The sequence below is a fragment of the Drosophila rhopaloa genome, unplaced genomic scaffold, assembly GCF_018152115.1.
Source record: "Drosophila rhopaloa isolate 14029-0021.01 unplaced genomic scaffold, ASM1815211v1 contig_2, whole genome shotgun sequence".
Taxonomy (NCBI): domain Eukaryota; kingdom Metazoa; phylum Arthropoda; class Insecta; order Diptera; family Drosophilidae; genus Drosophila; species Drosophila rhopaloa.
Window position 1 is genome coordinate 24,503,124 of NW_025335083.1, and position 23,622 is coordinate 24,526,745.

At 39.9% G+C, this 23,622-nt stretch overlaps 1 protein-coding gene and 1 non-coding gene across 2 annotated transcripts in view; both read right to left on the reverse strand.

Annotated features, from left to right (window-relative positions):
* Nucleotides 1-23,622, reverse strand: part of LOC108053437 — a 44,169-nt gene that overhangs the window by 4,303 nt on the left and 16,244 nt on the right. Inside the window, exons 3-5 of the mRNA XM_044459798.1 lie at nucleotides 1,116-1,313; nucleotides 420-1,049; nucleotides 34-356 (exon numbers count right to left, since the gene is read on the reverse strand). Of these exons, the coding sequence (XP_044315733.1) occupies nucleotides 34-356; nucleotides 420-1,049; nucleotides 1,116-1,296 (1,134 nt within the window). The 5' untranslated portion in view covers nucleotides 1,297-1,313. The remainder of the gene's footprint in view (nucleotides 1-33; nucleotides 357-419; nucleotides 1,050-1,115; nucleotides 1,314-23,622) is intronic.
* On the reverse strand, nucleotides 11,358-11,429 carry Trnaw-cca. Its single transcript has one exon. It is a non-coding gene; the product is annotated as a tRNA-Trp (tRNA).

Below are 23,622 nucleotides of genomic sequence, written 5' to 3' on the forward strand. Positions count from 1 at the left end.
TGGGTGGGGGAAACTGGCTCCACTTGCACTCACCGCCATTGGTACGGACAGAAATCCCGGCTTGCTGCGCGTGGAGTCCGTTCGCTGATGCTGGTGCACTGGTTCATCTGGCACGCCCGGCTGCATGTACTCCTCCGCCTCCAGTTCGTCCTCCGTCTCCACGAAGTAGTCGTCTGTGCCAAAGCTGCCGCCCATGGGATAATTGCTGAAGATGCGCGACGACTCTGATCCGCTCTTGCGACGTCCCACATGGCCGGAACCCGGTCCTCCGCCGCCGGACATGGAAGAGTAGGAGAAGCGACGCGGCGGCTCCAGCAGATAGCTGTAGCCCACAGGAGCGCCCACTCCCACGCCACCTGGAAATGGAGAAGGAGGGTTTTTACCTAGTTACTTGGCCAGAATCCCTTTGAAGTACTCACCCATGGAACCACAGCGGTATCCCCGATTCAGCAGCGGCGGGGCACTCACATTGCCCAGCGAGAGCATCCTCTGGCGGCGATAGACCATGGCATCGTACTCATCAGGATAGATCGACATCCCCGTGGCGACGATGGCATCGTGGATCTCGCGCTCCTCCTCCTCCTGCATGCACACCGCCGCCACGGCCGCCATCTTGGGATCCTTGAGGACCTTCAGCGTCTCGTTGCTGCTGCTGCGACTCTTCCACACGATCAGGAAGACCATCAGCCCAAAGAAGCCGCCCAAAGTGGCGGCGATCCTCACGCCCGTCATCACGTCGTACGTGGCGAAGAACTCCTCCCGAATCCTGGCCCGCTCCGCCGCATTTTCCGCATCCGTCAGATTCTGCTCGCCCGGCGGTAGCAGCGGCATGTAGGGCGTGGCCGTGACGTGGGCGTGGGCGGGTGCAGTGGGCGTGGCAGTGTTGCTGTGGTAGCTGCTATTGTTGCTGCTGTGGTTTGAAAGCGCCGCCGGTGTCGGTGATGGCGGTGGATTCTCATGCAGGACATCAGGACTCGTATCGATGAGGGCCGCCGCTTGGGGTCGGTTGCTGTTGTTGTTGTTGTTGCTGGTGGCACGACGGACAACGCGTTGCTGTTGCAGCTGATGATGTTGCTGTGGCTGTTGCTGCTGCAGGTGTTGTGTCTTCTGCTGATGTTGCTGTTGCAGATGCTCCTGCTGCTGCTGCTGCTGTTGCTGTTGCTCCTCTTGTTGCTGCGTGTCGCCTGTGGCATGACTTGGGTTGACTTGTGTTGCTCCGGTACTCGCTGTAGTTGCTGTTGTTGCTGTGGAGGGCGTTGCTGCAGACGACGAGGCACGTCGTGAAAGTTTGGCCATCTCTATTCAAACATTTTCTGCAAATAAATATAAAATAAGATTTCTTAAGAAATTTTCATTGAGAACAAACTTAATTAATAATTGTGTAAATAAAAGAAAAAGAAAAACATATTTTATAAAAAAGCGGAACTCGGAAGTTCAATAGCCTACTTAATTCTGCAATGTATCATTTAAAAACACCTACCACATCGCCTATCTTTTTGATTGTAACACATTTAATAATGCAACAAATTCTTAAAGGACATCGTTCTTTAATTTTCCATAAATGTTTTCAGATTTAACTGGACCCAATGCATTTGCTAGGCCAAAGACAGATTCCTTTAGAGTATTTTAGCTTGTATTGATTAGATTACAACAAAATTTAAAAAATCATTTTCGAAATAATTATGTATATTGCTTTTATATTATAAAGTTAAGGCCAATAAAACAATCCTTTTGACTTATGTATAGTAAACCTTATTCTTGTAAAAGACATAAAATCAAATTTCAATTGTTCAGCTTACTGAATACATCAGTGGCATATTCTTTATGACTACTTCCCACTTTGCCGCTTATTTGGTGAGCAAATTGTGGCAGTTTATGCTCCTCCACTGGACCTGGCTAACTGCCCATGAAAGTGTTAGTCACGAACAAATTGGCCATACAATATCGACGTGACTGCCATTCAAGCCAGCTGCGAGTTGCTGCTGCAAATGGTCCAATGAAATTAACGGATATCCACTTGCGGCGAAAGTGTGGATTCTAAATAGCTACATAAAAAGTATAGTACAACTTTAAAAATAAAGTGATGGAGATTTGGTGGACTTGAGATCTTTGGGTATTAACTGTGAAATATATTGTTTTTGTGTCGTTATAGCCCAGCACTTTCCTGTTCAGCTATTTCAAAAATTGATTAAGAAAACTGAGCTGATTGATGACAGGAAATTAAACATTGAAAATCCAACAAAATAAATGGCAATCGAGATGGCAAGATGTTTTTGATTTTCAAGGATTCCCCCCGCAACTTTCTCCAACACGTTTCAAACACCTTTCGCTTCAAGCTGCGCTTTTCCCGGAATGCCATCCTCATCCTTCGTCCTTTCACGCCCTTAACCCATTAAAACGCCATAAAACCATCAACATTTCTTGGCGCATTCTTCGGCAGTGCCTCAAACTTTTTAATTGTTTTCAGCGCTTTAGCAGTTTTTCCAGTTAGCCCCTTTTTCTAGCGAACATTCCCGTGGGGAAATAGCTTGGTAAATTTTTAACATTTTGTTGAAATGAGTAAATTAATGTTACTCACACACACACACACAGAGCCCGAGGACTTGCCTCCTTTGGCGGTATCCTTGGATTTTCAACAAGTTGCACGCTCAATAATTCAGAAGGACACTGTAGCCTGTTGCCGTTGTGTGTGGCCATTGTCCATTGTCATTGGCAGCTAGTTGGTCAGCTCCTGGACCCACGTTTTCCCCCTTCCCCCGCTGAGGCCACCATCTAATTGTTCGTTTTGTATTGACAGTCGCGCAATTGCGGAGCTCCGCTCTGCTGAATTTTCTATCTGAGCTGTGCTTTCCTTCCACCGATTTCTTTTTCTTTTTTGTTTTACATAGCTATATGTGTATGTGGGTCCTGGCAATCGCCGCTTTGTCCTGCCAAGGACAGCGACAGTCAGTCAGGGAGCGAAATGATTATTGCAAAAGTTTTTGTCTAACACTCGTATTCCACCTCAAGCTCCTACCTTGGCTTATTTCGGTTTTCCGTTTTCCGTTTCCCTGATTTTCCCCCCTCCCCACCGTCCAACTTGTCGGGCAAACAAGAAAGTTTTAATGGCTATTATACATTGGCCATAATTCGTGTCCAACTTCCGTGCAAATAATGAGGGAAAAAATGTAAAACACAATTTGCAGTCTAAGCAGTTCGGAGTGATTTTTAATGGGCCCACAGTTGGCGGATTCTTTTGCCGGGCAATTATTTTTGAATTCCACTAATGGCTGCGAAATTTGTCTCGTCTACTTTTCCACACAGTCTCGGAACTCGTGAAAAGCGCAACTTTCTAAAGAACTTGTTGCAAAAGAAAACGAAAAGCTTCTTTAATAAGGTCATTACTTATTATTTGTCACGACTGAAAACATTAAAGCTTTATTTGATTATATTTTATGTATTGTATACTGGGCCACTAAATATAATTGCTGCTCAGTTTCAGAATATAATAATAATAATAATAATACCCACTGCAATGTATTAATTGTAAAATTTGTTATATTTATTTCCCGTTTCTTTTCAATGCCCTTGCAAAAGTGTAAGTCGATCCAAAGGATAATATTTTTTCTGCTCGAGGAAACAAAGTTATTGAATACTTGTAATAAGTTGCAGCTTCCGTTTCGCTTGGCAATATAGCATGTACAAATGCTGCCAGTTGCTCTGTGCCCAAAAGAAGACAAAGTGTTGAAGCTCCCGTTGAGTCCAATTGATGGATTAGCACATTTGGGGATTGGGTTTGCTGCTTGGCACGGATAATTGCCTTTGGCTCAGCTCGAAAAGTTGTGGGTGTGTGGGCAACGAAAAAAAAGGGCAAACAATATACATAGAATACATTAACAATGTCCGCTCGATGAACGTGTGTATCAACGCCATATCGATGTCAAAGCAGGCGCCTTTTGGGGGGCGGGTTAGGAATAGGGATTGGGTGGAAAATGAGCGGAAAATGGGTGGCTCAAGCTAACCAAACAACAACAATGTGTTGCTTGTTGCGCCTTGTTGTTGCAGCATGATGAATGATTGTGGTTTGGCCAGCGGACAATTGGACAAATGGACAGGGAACAACGGACAAACATGCTGACAGGCGGCCTCGACTTGGATTTGAGTGCACGGTGCGTATGCGTAATGCGAGGAAGGAGTGTGCTTGCGAGAGCACGAGAGGGAAAATAATAATTCATCATGCCCGGGGCAAGCCTACCCCTGTATACATGCCACATAAGCATTATTTTGGGACTGTCGTATTTTTACTTTGGCAAATGAAATTGACGGCAAATCAATTGAAACTGTGCACATATATATAAGCTCACACAAAAATGGCTTTGTCCGATTTTGAGGCCATCTCGAATTGACTTCGCCTCCAGCCCACAAACAATGAAATCATTCATGTGAATTGAGGCGCGCTGCCATAAATACAGAAGGCATGATTTAAATAGAAACACTTAAAAGAAAGTCATTTTAGTATCACGGCTCTCAGTGGTATTAGTTTTAAGTATAAGGTGTTTACCAGTTTGATATATTTTTTTGTACCCGATATAAATATGTTTCACCTCAAGTTAAAAGAAGGACCTCTCTAAGTCGCAGCTCAGAAAGATTGGTGATTTATTAAAGAATGATTTTCAATCCATTGATTTTTGTAACACCCAATGAATCCCTACTTAAATGTCCATCATTGTCATCACGCACACACCCTTACACTCGCTTGAGCAACTTAAGAGTACACCCACACATATACATATATATATATATATACAAAGGAGACCACATACAACCACCTAAGCGGCTTAAAGGAGCATTAGGCAAATGAAAATACTCAACGGCAAAAATGTTGTGACCTTTTTTCAATTCGATTTGCTGTCCTCGAGCTTGGCTTGCATTTCATTTTTTTAATTAGCTAAAATGCCCACTAAGCTGTGGAATTGAATATTTTAAGAGCTTAACAGAGAGAGAGGAGGCTTTGAAATAGAGAAAGGAAATTATTGAGTGGTCTTCTGCGAGTCTGCCTGCCTTATTAGTGTCTGCTTTGTCTTTTCCAAAAGGGAGCACACAATGCCACACAGCCAGGCCAAATTATGAGAATTACGGCATTCCACAGCCGCGCCTACAGAAAGTCCTGCCCGCCACCTCCTGTACTTCTCTACTTCTGTACTTCTGTACTCCTGCCTGCATCCTGCCACCCAGCCGTGCGCCATTTAACAAACATTCCGTTAATCTGCTACACTTGGCAGCCCCAGGGCCACGAGCCCGCCTCCCACATCCGCTCCTTTATCCTGATCCTGGGCCCGTACTTGTGCCTTCCCCAGTTCTGGTAGTCTGGCTATTAGAACGACCATACCATTTAACTACAGCTTTTATTAAGGTCAGGAATAAATCTTTATTATAAATTATTTTTAGAAATTTTGTATTTGTTTTTGTATTTTGTTTTATTAACAATGTATTTATTAAAATGATAAGCAATATATATTAGTCAACAGTAGAGTTCAATGCACACAAAAATTTCTTAATAAAATATTAATAAAATGTTTATCGATTTACTTTTCTAAAATACTAGGAAAACCTTTATTTTTTATAGTCCCCACAAGTCAATCGAATTGTTGTTGGGTATTAAAATAAATTGAGGTAAATAGTACTATATGTTGTAGAGAACGATTGTTTATGGATTTAAAAGCACATTTTGTATTGTCTAAAATATAAAAATATCTAAAATATTAAAATATTAAACTCGCTATTATTTATAAGATTAATTTGAATCAAAAACTTTTAAAATGTACAGAAAAATAGAAGCAATTCAATAAATTCTGGTTCAACAAAAGCGCATAGCACGAAATATATATTTATCATTGAATTTTGGTTTTCCCAAACATGCAGGTACCCATCGCCAAGTGCCTTCAGGTGTTTTAAATGTTTGATGTGGCTCTTTTTGGATGTCATCACTGGTGTTGTGTGTGTTACCTCATGCCGTAGAGCTCGGCGATGTTGTCCTCGTTGTTACTGCTTATTGTTGTGCTTTTATTGTTATGGCCATGTTTTTTTGCCCCAGTCCCGCGCCTGCTCTTTTTTGTTTGCTGTTTCATTTGGCGGCATTGTTGCTCCTGCCCCTGCCACGCCTCCCCGCCCCTTCGTCCCTATAAATATATATGTGTTTTTGTGAGCTGCCTTTGTCTTTAGTGCTAAGCGTTTTACGTTTATGATCCCAACTCAGGCCCAGACACAGACAGAGAAACAGACAGAAAACCCTGACTCCCGAGCTTATGTGTCGCTTACAAATGACTTTTGAATTGCATTTCGGTTATTGCCACCCATTCGAGCACAAATTATGCACTTAAGGTCCATTTTTGACACCCACAAAACGAGAGAATCGTGGGGCGAAAGGGAAAATTCGATTGCTTTCCTCCGTAAATGTGTCACGTTTTGAATTTGTTCTACTTTTAATATTTGCTCAAATATTTACCAGGAGTACGTGCCTGGCCTCGCCAAAAGATGTCCGGGCAAGGATGGCACCGATAACCGACTGGAGATGACTCCAGGTCGAGGTGGGTTCCCTAAGCTGATTCTATTGCCCCATCCACTCTTCCATTTGCCACGTTAATAATTTACTGTCAACTTGTATATTTATTGCTTAATCACTCGGAAGACCACAGATAATGCGGCAATCTGTGTGAGTGTGTGTGTGTGTTTGCTTGTGGGCCGTCCATAAATCAAATTCATTTCGGCAAATGAAGACAATTTGTAGTCAAAAGTCAATGGTAATAGAATCAGGCCTGCCATTTTGTCCTTTTGCAGGCTATTCTATTTTATTTCGAACAATGAGTGGGAAAATAATTAAAGCTTACTGTATTCAAAAGTCTTTTCTTTTTCAGCAATGTTTTTATGAACAAACGTGTTTAATACAAAACATTACTAATTCCATTTAATAATTAATTAATCAAAAAACATTGGCAAAATGCCTATATTTTCATGTTATATACAAATAAATTATTTTCCTCTTTTTTGTTTGTTTTTTACCATTATTAAACATGGCTGTGGCATCACTGAATATAATATATCAAAGGCATACACAAAACTTATGTTGCTTGTCGATATCAATGGGGATTATAGTGAATTAATGCCTCAGAAATTGATTTGGAAATCAATGGCAGGGAAAATTGATTACATTTGTTTTCATTTAAACTGTTTTCAAACTAATTACTAGGATAATTCAAACCATCAGAATTGTGTACATATCTCTTAAGGCGTTACTTAAACTTGGAAAATGTTAACCATACAATTGTATTTGGATAGAAGATTAAAGAAACTCATAAAATATAAATTCGTAGTTATAAAGCTCTTTAAATCGTAGATTAAGATATACTGAATTCTCATTTCACTCGTTTTAATACGTACCATGGCCATAAAACAGCTTTCTCATTTAGTGCCGGCCAGGCCAATGATTTTTCAAGTTCCTAGCCAACCTCCCTGGCGACCCCATAAAAAGTGCCATTAAGCGTCTTCTATGGCCAACCGCTTTAGCAGCTGGTTCAGGCCGAAAGCTGGCGGAGTAGTTAAATTAACAACTAATTTAAAACAATTTTTATGTGGCAGCCGGACAAATGGCTGGCCACCCACGCTTCTCAGAGGACATTGAGCCATGTCACTGGCTGTCCAAGGACTCGCTTTTGTGCCAGTGGGTGGTGGCCTGTCATGTGAGTGGACAAAGACGTCTAGACAAATTTGTAACGACTGTTGTTATCCAGTTGGTGGCATCATTCCGGACATTCCACGGCGGACATTTAATTTTGACACCCAGGATTGACAAATGCTGGCGGGGTTTTTGGGTCAGCTTGATGTGGCATTCGTGGCACGGGGAGTCAAGTGTCAATTAAATGATCTGCGAGCCACACTTAATTTTGCGACCACTATGGCTAAACACATGGCGTATACGTAATTTACTTCACCGCCACAACAAATGACATTAAGTTTGCTCTCCCTTTTTCCCTGTTTCATCTCCCCCCGCCTTTTTCCTGCCGACTGACACTTGACTTGTGCTTCCTGTTTGTTTTGTTCGCATATGTACCATCTGTATCCTTTACAGCGGCGTTAAAGTGCCAAGCAAAGAAGTATAATGAAAGCGCCACAAAGTATGCAGCAGAATCGCACACATGCACAGGAAATAAACGTCGCTTGAGTTAACAATTACTGACACCATTAAAGTTGTTGCCTGTGCCACGCCCACTGCCCAACGAACACCGCCCTTTGTCTAGCAAAGACTATAGTTATGCACTGGGAGAAATAAAAAGGTGGTACAAACAAGGGTGCATTTTACCATATTACAGATCATTTATAAAAAAAAAATATTACTCCATTTATTTTTAGCAATGTTTATTTTTCGTCTCAGTTTAGGTATCAACTAAAATTGTTAACAAATGCGATATTTAATTCGCTTCGATATATTATATCAATGTACCATTTTAAAATCTAAATCTAATACAATAAAAATAAACTATATTTACAAAGCGTTGCATAATTTGTACTTTTAATTAAAATGTAAACTAAAGATATGTTTTGACTTCCCTATATTAATTAAATTATTGCGGATTTTCTTAAGATATAATATTGGTATATTTTTTTCAAGTACAGTTTTCTTGCAGCTTCATCTCCATTATCCTTAGCTCGCCTCATTGTTGCTCCTTGTCTTTGTGAGCCTGTGTGTTTGTGGGGGTGTCAGTGTACAGCGTACGTGACTGGCTATGTGTGTGTATGTTTGTGATGGTGACATGTGCCTGGCACAGATTGCACATTGTCTGCAGCAGGCAGCTCACATTTTCTGTGGTGGTCCTGCAAACTTTTTGTCCTCCAGCCGCCATTCGCCCCAACGACAACTAGCAAGGAACGAGCATTTTATGCAAACGACGGCAAACTTTTGCCGCAATTGAGCAAATTGCTGTCCGGAAATGTGCTTTGATTCAATAGCCAGGGGCCAGGACTCACGAACAGGACGCGTCCAAACTTTCGTCCAGTGCCGCCGCCGCATCCAGTAATTTAGAAGTCCATTCGCCCCCGAAGTTGCAGTTGGGGGCGCCCAAAAGTGTATTTATCATAATGCCAATGGCTCTCGGCACTCCAAACTGCAATTTCGAAAAGGGGACGGGGCAGCAGCTGGCGCCATTAACCCATTAAAAGCCCACAACAAGGACCGCATCTCGTAGCATGGTACACCAAACAAAAATTGTCACATTTCATCAAACATTTTAAAAATATTTTTTTAATCTAAATCGTGGCCAAATAGATATGAAGAAATAGAAATTTTAACCGCAAAAATTTTAGAATATTATATATTATTATTTAATATATAATTTATATTAAATTGGCCCCCATTTCGTATTAACTTTTGGCCCGGTGTAGCAGACTGCATCAGGTATCCGGATGGATCTCGGGAGCCGCAAACACAGCACGTAGCCACTTCTGTTGAGCACGGCCAACCCGACAGATACGCCAGGGTGGCGGGGGTTAAGGGGGCTACAAGGGGTTAAAGGGGGTTGAGAGAAGAGGGCAGTTAAGTACGCTCGAGCACGCACACACACACAGCAGCTCCAGGTAGTTGCAGGTACTGCAACTTGGCCATTAAATCAGAGTTAACAACTGCCTGTTCCTGTGCGCACAATGGGTCAAATAAAAAAGAGATAAAATCCCGTGCTTATACGAAAAATATTCATTTTTATAACAATACATAACATACATTTAGATGTACATTTATGCGGAATAAATATCTTTCAAAATTACGTTTTTAAAAGATAAAATAATGACTAGAAACTACTAAAAGTAAAATTTCTATAAATTGTCATTTTCATTTCCAAGAAGATTTATTCTGAAGACTTTCAGGCTTTTGAGAAATGCAATTTTTTTGTTAATCATCAATCAATATTTGTGTATTTAAACTGCCTTCCAATTTTGTTTCTCCTTTCAGTTCATACTTTAAAAAAAGTCTTCTTTAAACGAAAAATAGGTTACATAGGCAAAACTCCTGGCTAGCTGAAATTAAGAAAATTAAGCATTTCATAATCTTCTATTTTTTATTGGCAACCACATTGTTATTGCAAGAAGAAGAATCAGCCTCCGGGTGAAAATGCTTTCAAGGATCCGTCAGCTAAGCTTTTCCCCCACTGTTAGCTGTTCGCCTGACCTGGTTGCTTTCGACCCGCTCTCCAGGAGCAGCTGCATCCGCCAACCTGCAGCTGTTGAAATCACGACGACGAAAAAAGATTAAGCAGCGGCAACAACTTTGACTTTATTTGCAAAAAAGTGCAACGAGCTGGGTGGCTGGCTGGCCAAAAAACAATTATTTGTATAAATGCAGGCAAAATGAGGTGGTGGGTGGCGCAGTGTATATTTATTCTAAGGCCAGAGGCACACGCCCACAGCCACCCACTGCCAAGGACGAGGGCGTGGAAAAGGAGAGGAAAACAGTGACAGGCGAAATAAATTGAGGGGGGTAAATGGCATGTGCGGGAGCCACCTGTTGTTGTAGTTATTGCTGCTATCGCTGCACTCCTCCCACGCTATTTCCGTCCCTCTCTGCCCACTGGCTTTCACTTTGTCCCGCAGTTTTATTTCATTTCACTTTTCCATTCGCTTTGTTGGTTTTTTAGACCCCCTCCGCCTTGATTTTCCCATTTTCCTCTATTTTCCCAGCACTTTCATCTATTTTATTTCGTGCTGCGTTGTTTTACATTGTGTAATTGAATACTTTAAGTGATTTTTGCTTTGACTTTTCGCTGGTTAATTGACAAAAATAAAACGACTCTAAGCAAGAGCGCACCAACATATTTAACTTTGAAAGGCGTCACTTAAGCGAATTGAAAAGATTTATTTGCAAAGGTCTCTTAACAGATTCAGGGACTTAAAAGACCAGGGGGATCATTTCGGACCAGTGAGTTGTAAATAGACGAGTAATTGGTGACATTGATTGGATTTATTCGTTGGCTGGCAGGACAAGCTGTAGATATAAGTGGAATAAATTCATAGAAATGTTACAGAAATAAATAAAGTAAATGCTTGGCAAATCAAATAATACCTTGTATTGCATAAATTCATTTAATTACATAAATTTAATAAACACTTTGGATCAAATGCATAAAGTCATTTCTAGTTGTAATCGTAATACAATTTTTTTTCGGGCATATAGCAACTTTAAAAATTATTTTTTTGCATTCTCTCTGAGACGACAAACTTGTATTTCAAAATCAATTAATATTAAAATTCTTCTTTAGTTCGCCGCTCATCTTATGTTTAATAATTGAACATTGACAGGATGCTGATTAAAAAAATGAATAAAAAAATTCGCGAATTGACCCCGACGTGATTTGAACACGCAACCTTCCGATCTGGAGTCGGACGCGCTACCGTTGCGCCACGGAGTCTACGTGGAAAACGGCACCCGAAACAGAAATATAATGCTATATTCTTGATATCCGCGTGCCTAAAAATAATATCCCACTAAATAATGCTGCCCGACTTTTCCGCTGCCGCAGTTCGCGTTGTCGTCGACGTCATTGCGCTCCGTTCACTTTTCCGCCCCCTCAATTGCCCCCGCCCGCAGATTAGTTTATCTCGTTAAATTAGTGGCTTTTTGTGTTTGCCTCCAGCTATAACAATACTATTGAAGGCCTTGAAACTTATTTACATTTGGATATTTTAGCAATAGTTATTTTCGGACACCAACATTTAGTTAATAGATTTACACATTAAAAACCTTACTTTACTTTCAAAAACAATTTTATTTGTTTCGTACTTTTTAATTGTAATGCTTATATATTGGCAAACATAATTCATAAATTTATATGTGCGTACAATCACGATTAGCTCAGATTAGATAAGCATGACTTCGACTGCGCAGTCAGCGTTGCTGCAGCAAAATTATCAGCTTAGTTGAGTTTAACCCACTGAGGCCGAATCAAAAAAACAGGTTCTGCAAAATGAGAATTGCAGTTAGATTACCGGTAACTTGTTTTGAGCACCAATTAACGAATGAGAAACAATCATCAATTGGAATTTTTGCTAATGGTGAAACCAAAGTACAGTGAAGTCACAATTTGTGTTTTTTATTTTAATTTTTTTAGAAAAACTACACTTGCGGAAGTACTTTAAGAATCTAGAGTGATTGAAATCGATATAGTTCTGTCATAAGCTGTCATATCTTTCTTCCATTAGTCATTAAACAAAGACAACAACGAAATAGGTGAAACACATAATTGTATTTCTATTACGGAATGATAAATGGCCCATAGTTGCAACTCATTCATTAGATTAAAAGACTGTATTAGTGAAATTGAATTTTAAATATTAATGCCTAATGAAATATGTACTTGATTTGAATAAGTCAAACATAATCGTATATATATGTTAACCTATAGTTTCATTGCTTATTATGTTTGCTTAGGCTATGGGTGTGCTTATTAAAGTTTGTTGTGTTAGCCAAATCACCATGAGTAAGCACACTAAGAAAACATATTCCAAGTGCCTTAACTTTCGAGCATACACAAAATTATACCTTGCCTTCTCTTTAAAGATTCCATAGTTCCGTGCTGTACATTTAGCTATTGAATATTTCATTTACTCGCCAACTGCCCAAAAAACATAAACACGAAAGCTGATTGAGATCTCCAGCGGCTGGCACGGATACCTGGATCACGAAATACCAGAAAACACCTGAATTCATGAGAACTGGGCGACTATTTATAGGTTCTTGATTAGTTAGCCCCGAACTTTCCACTGCGCACTTGAATACATTCGCTAAAATTGTATTCAAGCGCAAATCCCCTAGGGAGCCACACGAGCCAGACCCCAAACCTCAACCTCCTGACCTCCGACCCATCTAGACTCCCACAAACCCTCCTGACCCTCGACCCTCGACCCTCGACCCTGCCCACACACACACACACACACACACAAAGCCATTCATGCTTATAGAGCACACTAATAAATACTCAACAGTTGCACATTTGAAAATTTCTGTGGAAAATGAGCGGCAAAAAGGGCCTGTCGAAAACTGAAACTAAATAAAAAGCGAGATATTCGTTCGGCCTTCTGTTTTTTTTTGTCAGTTTGTAAATACCCTGGTAAAGGAAGTCTTGTTTTGACTTTCATTTCAACAAAGAAATTAATTGCTTATTTTTTCAGCAAAAAAATACATTTTTCCATTTCTGATTTAAAATTGTCGATTAAGGGAATTAAATGTTTTTTTAATATATCAAAGGTTTTTAATCTAAGGAAGAAATTTAGCAAACCTTTTGTTGTTGTCGAAAAAAAAACAAACAAAATGTTTACTAAAGATAGCTTTAAATATGGTTTGAAAAAAGGTTTATATTTTGTATTATTTTATGCAGTTTAAAAAAACGCGTCAAGCTCCTAAAAAAACATTTATTTTGTATATGATAAGCTTAAGTATGAATATTTTAAAATTGTATTAACAAATATATGCTAATTCTGTAATATCAAAAGGATGTTCTTAACTTCGACCCTGTTTTCCCGTTCTTTCTTTCGTATCTTTCCTCATTTCAGCCGCAAACTTTTGCAGCTCGTCCTTTCACTGCGCTGTCTGTAATTGTGTGCTGCAGTATGTGTGTATGCCGTTTGTGTGCCTCTCCGCACCTGGATGTTTGTATGTGAGCAGCGCACGGAATTGCCAGCCAGGCGCTCAGATAACTGCGTAGGCATCCTGCGACTCCACGTGGAGCAGGAGCAGGCCATCCTGGCGCAATGTGCAAATGTGGCGAGTACATCCTGAATTGGGGGGAGGAGTGGGTGGTTGGCTGAGAGAGCACTCATTAATAAGTGAGCAGCAGCACAAAGAGAGACACAAAACAGGACGACCAGGAGCAGGGCATCAAGCTGAAAAACACATAAACGCACAGCACACTGACAAAAAAGCTTGCATAAAATCTGGGAGTTAATGGCCACCCGAGTTTTTTGCTCCGTTAAGTAGTTACTGCTGGGAGTCCCAGCATAAGCTCTACTTAATTCGCTTAAGGACAACGCAAGTGACTTTGTCCTGCCCACCACCCAAAAACCCTGAAGCCCGAGTCATCGGATCCCGGCTAGAGTATCGCAGGCAGCCAGAGCGTGACAACAAATGGGAAAATGTGGATGTGGATGGGCAACGAACCAGGGAACATTTGTGCAAAGTCCCTCTTAGCAGGCAGACTTAAATGAAGTTACGATTTAGTTAGCTTCCGGTTAGTCATTTCATATGCAAATGTCTGATTTTGTGCCACTGCAGTGCACTTTGCAAGAGAGGATCAAAATAGAAGTGAAGGTTTCCAGCTAGTTGACAGAAAGAAAAATCAGCAACAAGCCTTAATAGTTAAAGTCAAGTACTTAATGCTTCTAAAATATTTATATTATAAATTTAGGAATATATTCCCTTTTTTTATATACTATATCAATTAAATATCGAACTCAGGATTGTCTTTTCTTATAATAAATAGTTTAAGTTCAAATTAATTATAAACTATTTATAAAGGTACTTTAATTTGCAATCAAAATCGCTTTTTGCATTAACTTTGATTAGTGTGACAATAAAGCTTGGTTAACAGTTTCGACAACAATTTATGGGCGAAGAAGGTTGTTATAACTACTGATATGATATGGGTTTGAATATCTATTAATATTCAGATGCCCATAAATGTCAAAGTGGCAAGAGATAGCGCAAAAGATAGTATTTTACAGATGGTGAAACATATACCCACTCGTGTATAAATAAATCATCGCTTTCCACCTAATTTGTCATTGATAATCCAAATCAATTTACCACCAAAGTCAAGCACTCATAACTTTGGCCATCGGAAAGTTAAGAACTTTGCAGTAACTTGGTTAACTGGCAGGAATATTTCCCAAGGTGCCTGCACGATTTCATCCTCCTCGCTCTTGTTTACACTTTCCTGCATGTGTGGATGTGTCAACAGTTCTTTTTAATTAACTTTACAGCATCGACGGCAGTTGCACAAACTTATTTAATTAAATTTCGCCATTGAAGCAGCTAATTAGATTTTTAAAACGCCACCATTGTGTTTGTTGTTCCTGCCGCTGATGTTAATGATGATGTTGTTATTTTGTTGGTCGTTCGCCAGCCCTGTTTTTACTGCCCGTGCCGCTTAACATAATTTTTGGCGAGCTGGCCATAAAATAGTTACAATTATGTTTGCTCAGTCGGCTGCGGGCCCTTTTTTTGCCCGAAGGTCCAAGGACTCTTCGGTTCCTAGCCAGCATAAATTAGCATAAATTTCGGGCCTCATTTTGGGGCAGCGGCTGCTGAAAATCGATACGAAAAATTTACAAGCGAATGGCAACAAATTAATATGATTAATTGGCACGTTGCTGGTGCGTGGCAACAACAGAAAAGGGGGAAAATTAGGGTAAGGTATAAAGTTCGACTATTAAATTCTCTGCAATTCAATGATTGGTTTTTATTTGTTGTAAGTTAAATAAAGTTTAATTCAAAATCATTAATTAGAAGGTTACCAATCAACCTTTCTTTGTTATTATTATGAATTCTATCTAAATACAAATTTATTAATATAACTTACTAATTCATATACATAAATTTTAATTTTTAATTTTGTTATGTGCAGGTTATCTAGTTCTAGATTAGTCTCTAAAACATCTTTATTATCAGAAACCACATAAACAATTTAAAAATCCAATTAAAACACATAAAACCGTGTGGATGTGTGAACTCGAAATTATATAAATAAACAATGGCTAAGAATAGTTTTTAGAACATTTAGGGGAAATGCAAATAACTGTTCCAGTGGAAATTGGTATCCAGATGTGCTGATATACCCTCAAAAAACACTATTACCCTAGGAGATTGTGGCCACTGGCATTGGGAGTTAACCTGGCACTGGGATCGGACCTCAGACCCACCGCTCGCAGCAAACAAAATCACGACGAAAAGCGCGCTGACAGCGGGGCTTCCAGTAGGCGGAGGTCAAAGGGTATTCGGTGGAAGGTGAGGAGAAGGGGGGGGAAGGGCCTTTGAGGTTACGCGCGAACACTAACTGGACCGAGGTGGGGCCACTGATTGACAGCACGTGTAAAAATGGATGTCGGAGGTCAGGTGGGGCAAGGGTCGTGCCAATTTGATAAAAACTGTGTGCGCCGAAAGGGATTTTCATTGGCAGTTTAACTGGGTGTTAAATTGCCAACAACTGCGGCTCTACAAAAATATCGAGTATCGCAAATATTTAACGCACCCCACTTTTGAGTAGGTGTGAAAACACTCGAGAGTACTTGTCTGAATGGGCGAGTATACATAATTCAATTAGAGCGTGGAATCAAACAATTTCATTAATCGTTTAATGATGTATTGAGAAAATCTACTATGCAAATAAATAAACAAATAAAGTTTTGTAAAACTAATAATAAAAAAGGTTGAGTACAAATGTAAGCAAATTAGTTTAAATAAAATTTTTAAGAAATTCAATTTAATAACATGGAAAGACACAACATTTTCGTATAAGGCTTTTTGAGTATACAACGCTTTTCCAGCTATGCCCAACGAGTTTTCTGCGAAAAACTCATTAAAAACAGTTCACAAACCATGATTGAATTTGCTTCAGCAAATCCGAAACCCGTAAAGTTGTCTTACTTTTTGTTACCCTTGGAGTCGCAGCCAAAGTTTGCAAGCAGATCCAAATCGGCCATTTATCTCGAAAAGTTCTCAACGAAATAAAACGAGAATTCGTGCATAACATTTGGAATTAATTGAAACCAAGCTCTGGCATAGTGAACTCAATAATTGCGCTGGTTAAATATTTAAAAGCCAAATGCACACAACGGCTCGAGAGAAGAGTCAGCAACAGGCAGCGGATATAGACAGGATTTTATATAAGCAAGGACGTGCACGGCCAGGATGTGGGCTGGTTGGCTGGTTGGCAGGCGCAACTATAAAATTCATTGAGAGCAAAGTTAAGCGCAAACTAAAGCAACAAGTTATGCAATGCCACGGGGGAGGGATGAAAGGTGGATGGTGGGAGGTGGAAGGGGGCCATGATGTCGTGCCGTGTAAGCGTCACTTAAAATGAACCGAAGCCGTTGCTAAAACGTGCTCTGTGCGCACTTGAAACAAGAACAGATTTAAGTGCACGCCCTCCCACAGGCGAAAACACCCAACCAAGGTTGCTCCGATATTTTTGTCACTAAGCATTGCTACCTCCGCCTGACAAACACTCGGGCGTATACGTAATCTGGCTGCGGGGGCGGGACAACGGGTCGTATGCGTGCGCGTGCTTTAATGAATGTGCGAGTGTGTGCGATAAGAAGCTTGGTCTCCGGTCTCTATGTCTCCGATAATGATGAGTGTCATTAACTGCCTGCTGTTGACATTAAGTCGCCTGCCGCCATTGTCCTTAAAGTCCCTCCACACCCTCGTGCCCTCTCCACAGCTCTTGTTGTGCACTTTAAGGCGATTTTCTACACGCTCCAACCTTGATGGGCTTTTTGCAATTTTCTCAATTTTCCCTTTTTGCCAGCCATTTTGTGACATTTCCCGTTTTGGATAAACGCATTTCGCGCGACCTTCGACGGCCAAATAAAAAAAGCCATACGCAACCTTTGACACTTTCGCAACCAAGGCAGAAATGGGCAGCAAATGCACCTGTGTGGGTGTCATTGTGGCTGGCAAAAAATAAAAAGGACCCTCAGACAGGCTTTGTGTTGCATAAATGCATTATGCTGAGCTCACACTATTTCTCTTTTCTCTGCAGGACAAACTCCACAAACTCTAGTTGATTAAAAATATAACAAAACTTGTACAAGTTTATAAAATCATTTCGAGTACAGCTTGTTGTTGACATAATTCCAGGCTTTTGTGATTATTCCGTTGGGCATATTTTAGTTTTGAATGAGAAAAGGAATTTTAGTTGCCATCCAAAATGATATGGATTACAATTGTGGACATATTCTAGTGAAATATTTATTATTTTTATCTATTCTATATATTTTATAAGATTATTATTAATCTGTTATATCTCAATTACAAATATTAAATAAATCTTTAATATTTTATTAAAAGAGCACAACGTTTTTCATTTGTTTGGTATGTATATATGTACATACATAAAATTGTTCATTAACCTACTTCTACAATTATTTTACTTTTATTGCTTATTTTTGTTTTATTTAGCTAATACAATTGATTATTAATTGATTCCATTACTTACATACTAAATATTTAATTTATAGGCCACACATGTATTCCAGTTTGTTTTGTGTTAAGCCAAAGGCAAATTAAATACAAGAGAAGGAGGAGAAATTAAGCAGAAATGTGTGTGGGAAAAAAGGCGAGCAGGCAGAATCAACCAACTATCAACCGCATTTGTTGGCGTTGGCTTAACGCAGTTCTATCGATTTGCCATGTCAGTTATGCTGCACACACACACACACTCACACACACAAAAACTGTAACTCATACACACAGCCTCACACATACAGCACACACAGACAAAGCTGATTGCTTGCCGCTTTTGCTCTATTTTTTCAGGCTTTCTCTATTTTTTCCAGCCATTTCTTTTCATTCTGCCATTCAGTGATATATGTGAGCGTGTGTCCTGCGTTTGTGCCGAATATCAAGGTAAAATTCCTGCCTCTGCAAGCTGCAATTGCTTTGCAGAGTTTACACGGTTATCTGATAGCTTAATTTGATTTGCTGCTCACAGATACTCGCACACAAAAGACTTGCACTTGCACCCAAACAATGCCATTTTCTCGGTCCATCCTCCTTTCTATATATCTCTCTCTGTCTGTGGTTTCCACGCTCGATTGGCGCTGCCTTTGATTTCTATGTGCAACAATTTTCGGTGCAATTTTTCATAGCATACTTTGGGGAGTATCGAGTATTCGGGTCCGTGTTCATATGCAATTGCCTTACAATTGATAATTGACTTGCTTTCTGTCCAATCATTGGCAAATGGGTGCATTTCCATACACAATCTACTCAAAGAATTTACATATTTATCTGTAAATCAGCTTATAGCTCTTGACATTGTATACTTAAGAAAGTGATGTTGAATTATAAAATGAATAGATAAAGTGCCTTGTGAATTTTAAGTATATAAATTATTATCATTTCAGCAATAATATTACAAGCGAACATATTTAAAAGCGCTTTGATGAAATGATTTCAATACATTGATTTCTCCAAATTAAAGTCCTCATCATAATTTCCTTATGAAAGTTTCTTGTTGCATTTAAGTTTTAAACAAACAATTTTTCTTTATATAAGACTTTTTTATTTTACAACTTAATCAGTTCTAGTAATAAAATTTCCCAAAAATTACTCGTAACTTTTATTGAGTTTTTTATGCACAAAACATATATTTTTGATGTGCAACGCTACTTAAGCTTCTTTTTTCACATGAGCATGCCAAGTTCGCAGCTTCCACATTAATATTTTTAATTAAAAACAGAGCAGAAGAGTCTGACAGACAGACAGACAGGAGTGCGCTGCACGTGGCGTATGAGTGATGTGAGTTTGGGTCCCAGTTCGGATGTGGGCGTCCATCACCTGGAGCTCTTGGATCTGCTGGCGTTTCGCAAACTTTCCTTGGCTATTAAGCATGCATAAGAAATGGCAGATGCTTTTTAAGATCCATTTAAATTTGTTTCCCCTTATTGTTTGGCATAAATTATTGAAATGGTATATCCATCTGTTATTTTTCGCTGTCCTTCGGCACGTGCCCATAGCAATTTACGAGTCCATCGACTGCATGCAGTCACACATCCGGTCAACGAACGTGCCACTCTCGGCCCCCCTCCCCTCCCCCATTTTCTTTACACGGCGATAATTTGGGTCCACAGCCTTGGGCAGCTGACCCACAATGGCAATCGCCAAGAAAGATAATCGAGAGCCAGGGGAGGCCTATTAATTACTTCTTCGAGGCCTCCAATGAAGTCCTTGTAAAAAAAACGCATCGGGAAAATAAGTGGAAAGAAAGCTTAAGTATATAATGAGTTTTCGATAAATACGAATAAAACGAAAAAATATTTTTAATTGTCTTTTAAGATGCTAAAGAAAGGAATCTTAAAGGAATTTATTTTATTTTTCAAGGTAATATTTGTTTGTTAATTTAAAATATTCCTCGTGTGGAAGTAACTATTAATGCACTAATGTCAAATATAGTTAAAGTTAAATTTCAATGCCACGTTAAAGTTACTCTTAGTAAGAACTTTTAGGGCTTTATATCGAGAAAAAACGAGGCTCGTAAAAGTTCTCTCTACATGTTTGAAATTGGCTGCCATGTATTCCATCTTAAATTCCAGCACTCTTAATCGACATTTTCGGTTCTCTTTTTCTTTTTTACCTGCAATTTTTGTGTTAGCAAACTGCTGTTCCTCAGCTTCCTTTGCGCCGTGTTTTACATGCATGTAGCCCCCGAAAAAAGAGCGGAAATATGTATAAAATATACATAAAAAATAAACATTACTTATGCTCGACACGTTGCCGCTGCCGACGACGGGCTTTTGTCGCTGCAGTCGAAACGCCACGGGCGGCTCACCCACTTCACCCAGTTCACCTGGTTCACCTGGCTGTGTGTTAGTGTTATCGTTTACCAGAGTCTATACAGGTGGTGGCCTGCAGGCGGAAAAGTCAGAGTCAATGGCGATAAAAGCACACACACACACCCCGACCATGAGGACATTCAAATTGTTTGGGCTCTGGCATTGGCAATTTGCTATCACAGTGCTCTGTGGAAATCGCAAATTGAATACGAAATTGAACTTTCGCCTTTGGGAGTTGGGTGGGACGAGGGGCGAGGGGGCACGGCGGAAATTTGCCATAATTGCGTTGAATGTCGATGACATTGAGCAAAGGAAACTGTTGCAGCAGGCTCGACCGAAATAAATGGCAATAAAATATTAGATATTACGGGGACGAACTGTGATTTGTGATCTGAAACTTAGACGAGACAAGAGCCACCGTGAAAGAATACACAATCAATAAACATCGCGTATACGCAACGTGGCACACGAACAAACAAACCCCAGGCACACGAGCACACAATTCATAAATGCCACGCCTCGCTGGCAGCCCACCTGGCCAGTTTTTAAAAAACGGATCAATATTCCCCAGCAGCAGCAGCAGCAGCTCAGCCCTTGGCCAAGACGTTGATGTGGCAGCTGTGTGTCCTTGCAAGGACAATTGTGTCGCCGGGCCCCGCCTCCTCGCCCCGCATTTGTATCCTGCGAATGTGTGAATTTGATTTTTTCTTACTTTTTGGGTGCCAAGGCCCGCCAATGGCTCGGCTTTGACCCGGTCCCAGTTCTGGGATTCCACACTCAAGTGGCAATTAGTGGGCCATGCCACGTGCCACAGCCGAAATAATCTCCATAACACACAAAGAATTTGTTAAGAAAATATAGATTTTTGATTTTAAATTACCTTAATCTGGCACAAACTTAAAGAAAAGAAGAACTGTTTATTCCCCATTGAATTCGTCGAATATTTGCTTAGTTTTACAGAAAGTACATTTTATTTTGCTTTAAAACGAATATGCCATTTTTATTCAGAGTGTAGACTAGCCGCACCTTGAACTAACGTTCAAACCAAAACCCAAACAAAACAAATACATTCAACGAAAACCAATGTAAATATCATCATCATCGGCGAGCAGCTAAAACAACAGAGAACATTGTTAAAATAAGCTAAATTGTTTACAAATTCGAAAAGTAATGGCGTTTAAATTACAAAAGTTCGATTTATGTCTAAATGCAGAAGCCAGGAAAAAATACAAAGAAAAATTTCCGATACGGAAAAGAGATGTCAAAGGCTATATATTTAGAGACCAAGGAAATCGAGTCGGCTTATTTATACTTGCGTATTTTAGATATACAATATTACGAATAATTATGATACTTAGTCACGACCTTGCTTTATCTTTTTCACCCTCACAAACCAACTGAGCAGTGAATTTGAGGTAGGGAATCTAATGCAGCGACCGCATCATTTCGCAGACCGCAATGTGGAAAACGTTTGGCAAAAATTGGCTCAGCTTTGATTAATTAACTTAAAACAGCTATTGACATACGTGTGAGCAAACACACACTCGTCCGACTAAAAACAAACACACACGGACATTGGCATTGGCATAAATTTAATTGAATTGTGTGGCCTGGCCGAAAGGGAGGTGTCGATGCAGGTTGCCCGTCCATTAATGAACTGGGCCACGAACGAATAACGACATGGGATGGTGCTGATCGGGGGCACAGCCAGATATATATATTTTTTCTGGATATCTCGACTTTATTGACATGCATTAATTCGTTTTAAAATCGTTTCTCCTTTGGTTTGTTCAACTTATGTAGGAAACAATTAATGAAAGCTGCAAATATTTATACGGTATGTGGTTGGGGAATGCCATTAAATAAATATTTTCCACTGATTTTTATTCATGTGTAGCTTTGAAATTCATTCAAAGATTGCAAATATTAATGGGATTTTATTGCGTAACGAAATGCAAGCTAAATACTACTCAGCGAATTAAAATTTTGTTTTTATTGTTTATAAATGATAATTTTATATAACGTTGAAGAATTTGGGAAAAACTATTTTTTAAAAGACATATATTCTTTCTAAACTGTTTATATCTATATATTTGTTTATTTGTGATATTGCTTGTAAGTGAACTTGGAATTTTCCTTGAGGTTTTGTGTGCATTCATAACCAAAACATTTTAAATCAATTGGGATTTGAGTCCATTAGGAAACTACTGACAGTTCCTGAGAGCCTATGGCGCGTAATTGTTTCGTTTCGCTTTGTTTGAATTTGGTTTTGCCTTTGTTTTGTTTTTTGTGTGCAGGCCTAAAAATAACTAACAAATCGGCACGAGCACGTTGTCTATATAAATACATATGTACATGCCACGCAAACAGGCCAGATTGGAGTGTACTATATATTAGGAAGGCATTTAGCTGATGACTAACACATAAAAGTGAAATTGACCAAAGGCAGCAAAAACGAGCGAAACGAGCCATCAAAATTGAATGTGAATCAGAATCTGGTGGGCTCCATTGTTGCTCCTCGGGTTTCTCAGGGGTCTCGTATTGGATCTTGTACTGACCTCCTGACTGGTTTGCTCCTGAGTTTCTCCTGGGCGTTGATTGGCCAGCCCACATGCAAAAGTCAATGGCAGACAAAGTTCCAGCCACCTTGGGGCTCTCTGCCCTTTGCCAATCATTCGCAGGGCCACAACAAACAAAATACAAAACAAAAGCAAAAGAAAAAGAAAAAATAAAATGAAATCCCACTGAAACCGAACTCGAAGCCCATTAACTGCGCTCGAGTGGATAACCTTTTTTTCGGGCCCCGACTTCGAGTGGAATTTTTAATTGCGTGAAGGAAAAATGTTCGGCGAGGGAGGCTCGAAATTCATTTCAAAGAAATCACTTCCTTCGAGAAATGTTCAGGCCCAAAAATTATTACAGGCGCGCAACCTTCGCGTCCTTCGCCCACCCACTTGTTAGCCTTGCGCCTTCATGGCCAGCAAAACAAAGCCAAGTCGACCTGCACTTGCCACAAATTCGGTGGTAAGCAGCTCAAGGTTAGTGGAAGGAAAA